The sequence below is a fragment of the Oryzias melastigma genome, linkage group LG15, assembly GCF_002922805.2.
Source record: "Oryzias melastigma strain HK-1 linkage group LG15, ASM292280v2, whole genome shotgun sequence".
Taxonomy (NCBI): domain Eukaryota; kingdom Metazoa; phylum Chordata; class Actinopteri; order Beloniformes; family Adrianichthyidae; genus Oryzias; species Oryzias melastigma.
This window is the reverse complement of record NC_050526.1, coordinates 23,588,852-23,595,395: the sequence shown is the minus strand read 5'-3', so window position 1 is coordinate 23,595,395 and position 6,544 is coordinate 23,588,852. Positions and strand designations below refer to the sequence as shown.

The window sequence follows — 6,544 nt, the reverse complement described above, 5'->3', positions numbered from 1 at the left end:
TTCTACTCAGTTCCTGTGACTTTTCTTAGTTTTGCACCATAGCATGAGTTGACTATTAATGCCTTACTGACTGCCCTTACAGGTGGACATGGGCTGTCTGTGGGTGAAAAATGGTCAAACCTGTCCGAGCCACGCAGGTAGTCCACTCAAAATGTCAAGATCCTTATCCACCTGTAGGGTGAAAATGTTCATGCACATTTTTTTTCGGCATCGTAGCGAACATTTAAACAACACGTAGGAGTTAAGTAGGAGACAGGCAGGCAAGTTGTATGAATTTTTCATTTTTTTCAACCCCCACGAGACCTGTGCACTGAGCAAAGGGGGGGTGGCACAGGCCACTAGTGCTGTTCAAGTGATGAGTGCACCCTCATTGTGTGCCCATTGAGTGCCAGTTGCATGTTCTCTGCTTGCCTGACTAATAGAGATGATGAAATGAGACAATCCTTTGTGTGGGCATCCTACAGCTCTTGGATATCACCTGGACACCCCAATGTGTGCAGTATTTGTGCATGGTCAGTAGGGAGCCAATACACACACCTCACTATTGGTTAGAGTGCAGTGTAAGGACACTACACGACAAGATCACTTGTAGATCATAAGTGAGTGTAACTTACATTTCACTCACAATTGCTTCATGATACATTTACCACATGTACAACAATGGCACATTCAAGTCATAAGGGAACTGGAAGACACACCTGTATTCCCTTTAACCTTGTGCTATCTTATGGTGTCCACATGACCTCACCCTTACATTGATGTTTGAGCCCTGAGAAGATAAAAAATCCTTGAAAAAAAAGTTCAGCTTGGATAGCACAAGGGATACAATGCAGCTGCTCCTGTCTACGAACCTCCATGGGCCCAGATAACCCAAAAACTTGCAGCACCCATACCATGACCATGACTTTAGTCACTTGGGTCAACCAAAGTCCTACTTCTTACAATGAAACAGAAATTGGTACACAAGAGTCCTTAACTTTTGTTGGAGGCCTTCATCTTATTCAGGTTCAAATCAATTCAATAGTTTTACCAAGTGTTTTTTAGTGATCATAAATGTACTTAAACTGCATCCCTATTGAAATAAATTATACTAAAATGTTTATTTTAACACATAAAACATATTTCTTTCCAGTTTTATCTTTGTCCTGCTAAAAGAAGTCAAAGGGATTTGATATTATTGAGGGGTCTGCAGGATTGTACAGAATATTAGGGCCACCAAAGACCCAAAATGCAGGAGACCAGGCATGGAGGCTGAAACTAAAACTCTAAACTAAACTAAAATGTAATGTATAAATTTCAACATATCAAGAATCCATGGAATACACTGAGGGTAATTGATAGAAATGAAAACAGCTGTGGATGATTAACATGAACCTGGAATGACTGATAGGAGAAAAACTTTATTTGACCTTTTGTTGTATTTTTTGGGGTTTAACATTTTAGTTTTTTTGTTATTTTTTTCTTTTCTCAAAAACCTGTCTTGCCTAAATTTTAAAGATTGAATCTTTAATTTTATGTAAAACAGTAAGTAAATTGTCCTGAGGGTTGTAAGTAATTTTATGACCTTCTCAAACACACACAGGGCAAACAAAAGCTTTTTTTATTATTAGGTATGTTTTATTAATTTCCAAAGGAGAAGAACATTTTTAAATACTATGGCTCTGGTGAAATAAAAACTTGCTTGAATAAATGTTTGACAAAGGGTCAGGCTGAAGGTTTGGTGGCAGAGCAAACTTATCCAGATGGAGGAGAGCAAACAGAGCGAGATTGGAAGAAATAAGAGGGAGCTTTAAAAATCCTTAAATCTACTCACCTGTCTTCAGCATTCATATATGCTCATCTATTCTCTGGATTCACAAAGTGCTTTTCTTAGCTTTAGAGCACTTCCCTGTCAGTCTGTTGTAGATTTTGCTCTTTGAATCGGTCTCATGATCACATTTCACAATTGCTATGAAGTTATGTATCAAGACATTGAGTTTCTGTCTGCCTAATTAATTATTGTGCATTGACTGGCTCTCCCTCTCTTGAGTTTTAAGAAAATCTGTAAACTTTCTCCTAAATCTGTAGTGTTTCTCTGCAAAAATCCAAGGGCCCAGACAAGCATCAAATATTTGTTTCATGAGAAGCGACGGCTCCAGACAACAGAAGCAAAACCTTTGATTTTATAGCCAGTCTTTCCTGAGAATGAATTTATTTTTTGTGGGTTTTTTTCACATTTGTTAGAATTTGTTTTAATAGTTTTATAAAAGGTGCTAAATAAAAGAAAAGAAGATTTTGAATACAATTTAATTGAATTACTTTTTCATATTCCTGAGTGATTCATTTTTTGGAAAAGAGGCAGACCAAGAAAATAAGATCAAAATAAATAAATTAAATATGAAAATTAAAAAAAAAGTTGAATGCATCATGTCTATTTTTCCTCGTACAGTACATTTATTGGAATGGTTTCTTTAAGTTATTTATTCTCATAATTCTAACTTTTTTGGGGAAAAAACATTCTTAATGCAGAATTAATGTGAAATCTTATTGTGAAATCTGCTTGACGTGTGTCAATATCTCATGGTCTTTAAATTGAGTACATTTTCTGCTTTGGTTCTTGTTGTTTTCTATCAATCTGACTTGTTTTTAAGAAAATCTCTTCTGTTTCCATGCAGCAGTTCCATAGTTATATTGATGATAATTTTTGTAGCAACTCTTGCTCTTATGTCCTCAAAGCAGAGACCTCCTGAAGACAGTAAAAGCACTGTTAAATTTGTAACTATATATTTTCCCACCGTGACATATTTTAGCATTCCAACTCAAACATACAACAAACCACAGCAGAAAGCCAACAAATGAAGGCACAAAGACCAAGATAACAAGACCCAGCATGCACAAAAAAAACAAAAAAACCCAGCAAAGACCTACACCCAGGAATTCATGATAACAGGAGACAGTCGAGCAAGAGATATCTTAGTTTACTAGAAAAGGAAAATGTAAAAATGAGGGTAAATAAATCGGAAAGAAGGTGGATGAAGACTCCAATAATGATCTGTTGCTTGCAGTGATGTGACTAAAAGAAAAAACTACCAGGGTAAAACTTACTAGCACAGCCCCCCCAATCCAGTTCGGACTTCTTTTTATCTTCCTCTGCCTGAATCCCAAAATGACTGTCCACTAGAGACTGTGCACGTGAGACCAAAAACCAAAACAAACCAAAGCAAACTGGGAAAAACGTTCTTTAAAATAATACATTCTTTCACTACACTAATGGAATTGGAGGGATCAATGGTACGAGAACAAACAACATTTTTGTTCAAAGTACCCATGACTTTCCTTTTTTGAATATAGATTGTTAGCTGTATTTGGTCTCAAATCTAATTCATGTTGGCGTCACACAAAAGTTATAAAGGGACTCCAAGATAAGGGAATTATTTTAAGTATGAGGCACAACAAACATAATTTGAATCCAAAAAGGAAATATAATCAATCAGTAATCATTAAAAAACATCTGCTTTTTGTCAGGTGTCTGTCAACCATCCCTAGATTTTGATCTATTTGTAGAGTCTAATAGCTCACAGGAAGGAGAATCTGTGAAGCAGTCTTTCCTGCTGTGAGATGTTTCAGTTTCATACATACAGATGATGATGATCGTTCATGATGACTTCCTGTTTCCATAGCATCCTTCTTTCACTCGCCACAGTCAGGGACTCCAGGGGACATCCCAGAATGGAGCCGTTTTTGGTCCTCCTGTTCCTCTCAGTGCATCCACCCTGCCAGCAGCTCATTCCACAGAAGATAAGAAAAACTCCTTGAGAGTCCTGCAAACTCTGAAGGACCTCATTCTCCTCAGCTTCTCTGGCGATCTCTGGTCACCTCTCCGGCGGCATTTTGTTGTTGCCAAGCAACAACACCTGATCATGTAAACAGTACTCCAGCAGACCACTTCAGACTCAGGAAGTCCACCACACTTTTAAAATAAATCATGTTCATCCAAAAAGAAGGGTGAAAAACAAGAGAACAACAACAACAAAAAAACAAATAAGCTAAAACAGGGTTATGGTAAATATGCAACATGACACACTGAATCCATTAAATGTGGAGCTGGACAAAAAGAGTCTCATATATTGTTTGAAAAGAATTAGGAGGAAGCAAAATGATTTAATCCTACCTTCACTAAGATTTACTTAACTATTTTACTTATATTCTACATTGTTATCCATCCATCCACTTTCCTGACTCCCCGTATCTCTTTTAGGGTCATGGGGTTGCCGGAGCCTGTCCCAGCTACTGGTCAAAGACGGGCTACACCCTGTAAAGGTCACAAGTGTGTCACAGGGCTGAAAACACTCCCACACTCTTGGGGACATTTTAAAGTTATCAATTAACCCTATGAATCATGTTTTTGGACTGTGGGAGGAAGCCAGAGTCCCTGGAGAAAACCCACGGGGAGAACACGTAAACTCCACACACAGAGGTCCCACCCAGGATTCAAACCAGGGCCTTCTCGCTGTGAGGCGACACTTCTAAACACTGCACAACCATGAAGCCCTTACATTATTCCATTATACATATCAACAGGTCAAGTATCAAAATGAAATCCTTATTAATTGTCTTCAGAAAATAGATCCAGTATCAAAATAGACTGTAACAGTGGAGCGCTCAATGATTATTATCAGTAAAGTCAATGCCAAGTTACTGATGTGATTAAATAAAAGGTCCATATTCTATAAACAGTCAATGATGACTATAAGATTAATATAAATTATTCTGCTTTTTGAGTTTTTGAAGTTTGATATTTTCAGACTATGTTTATCAAGGTCTTCGTCATTCTGTAAGCATTTATTCAAAATTGTTTGTGTAAAACAATTTTGAAAGAAACTCCTACAGTTAAATAAGATGTGTATTTAAATGTTCTTAACATTTTTTTTACAGATGTATTTTATTTTGTTTCCTCTTAATTAGAATTTCTACATAACAAGCTCAGGGACTACGGGAAAAAACTTTAAGCTCTAAGCCTTTTAGTTGGACTTTTATATTCTCCATGAACTCAAGGCAGAATATAAATGAATTGTTGTTTTACCAGCACTTGTGCAGGATGGATGTGAAACATTATGTCCTTCTAAACAAAATGTAATATACCCACATAAGTTTACATGGAAGCAGCAGTTTGTGCCTCCAGTTTGATGCTTGAGCTCGGTGTGAGTTTGTCTCTGCTGCTGTCATGTGAGCTAAACAACCACTTTAAAAATGTGTCATAAATTTCAGGGTCCAAGATGTTTAGTTTTCCAACCGCCTAAACATACTCAATAAGAGCAGTTTAACGGGGTGTGTGCCGGATAAACATCTTGTCAAGTGTTTTTCCACTCTGGCCAAAAATTCCATTTACTTGACGGCTGGTCGTTCATGTATCCAAACCTAAAACAGAGAAGCTCACACAATGGACGAAAAAATGCACTAAATATATATGCTGTTACACCATTAGGTTCGGAATGTGTATTACATGGAGCTGTTTCATTGCAGTGACTCTTTACAGATAATGTAAAAGGTAACATAAAAGGTGATTTTACTTCCTATACTCCTGATTCTGCGCTGTAGCTTTGGAAAATAAAAAAACAATTTTCAAGGTAGTTGAACTTTATCTTCATTTCGTTACTTGAGAACTGTAAACACACTAAATTTGTGTCTTGAAGGCCACTGCATGATATATGATTGGTTAAAAGACCTTGATTTTATGCATATTTGAATAATGCATTTCCCTGTAAAAACAAATTAAGAACACATGTCTTTTTTGTTGTTCTTATTTCTCATTATAACCTAATTGGGGGATACAGCTGCTGCTTGAAAATGTGGTCAAACTGTATTTTTCACCCATCTATATGCTTAGTATCAAGTCCTACAGTATATCCAATAATCTAGTTATCAGTCTGCAAACTTTTTGAGAGTAAAATATTGATCTCAAGTGTGTTCTTGCTCATCCTACATGATACAACCTTTCCCACTCTTACTGTATTTGATAACAAGGTCAAATAAGCAAAACATAAATATTTATATAAACAGAATCCCTTCCTACAGGGAATGTGGAAGAAGTGTAGCAAAAGTAGGGAATCACGAGAAAGGTGTTGAACATTAATGGTAAAAAATAATTTAGAAAGTCTAGTCTTGTAAAGTAAGTCTTGATACATAAAGACAGTTTATACTATCAAAAATTATGGTTATAAAATGTTATAAAATAATATAAAATATTACAATTATTTTTTTAAACACATGCTTTATAATTAAAAGGACTGAACATACTTGTGGAGGTTTCATGTCCATTTTTATCCTTTGCTTTAATTGGCACATGGGATTCATACTGTTCGGGAGACGACTCCCATTTTCCAGAGATAAATATGTTATGATGCAGCATGTGTGAATACTCTCAAAACAATCAAAAACCCTCTAATGATGCTGTCCACCGGAAAGAGGGAGCTGTCATTAGCACTACAAAACAAGTGCTTCCTCAAGCTGGATGTCGTTGCAGGAAAACCACAAAATACACAGATTCCAATTTGCTTCTAATCGG

At 36.5% G+C, this 6,544-nt stretch overlaps 1 protein-coding gene across 1 annotated transcript in view; it reads right to left on the bottom strand.

The window, feature by feature from the left end:
* The window catches only part of fam83b (family with sequence similarity 83 member B), a 23,535-nt gene extending 19,587 nt beyond the window's left edge, over window positions 1-3,948 (bottom strand). Inside the window, exon 1 of the mRNA XM_024297868.2 lies at window positions 3,619-3,948. Coding sequence (XP_024153636.1) covers window positions 3,619-3,657 — 39 coding nt within the window. The 5' untranslated portion in view covers window positions 3,658-3,948. The remainder of the gene's footprint in view (window positions 1-3,618) is intronic.
* Window positions 3,949-6,544: the final 2,596 nt, after the last annotated feature.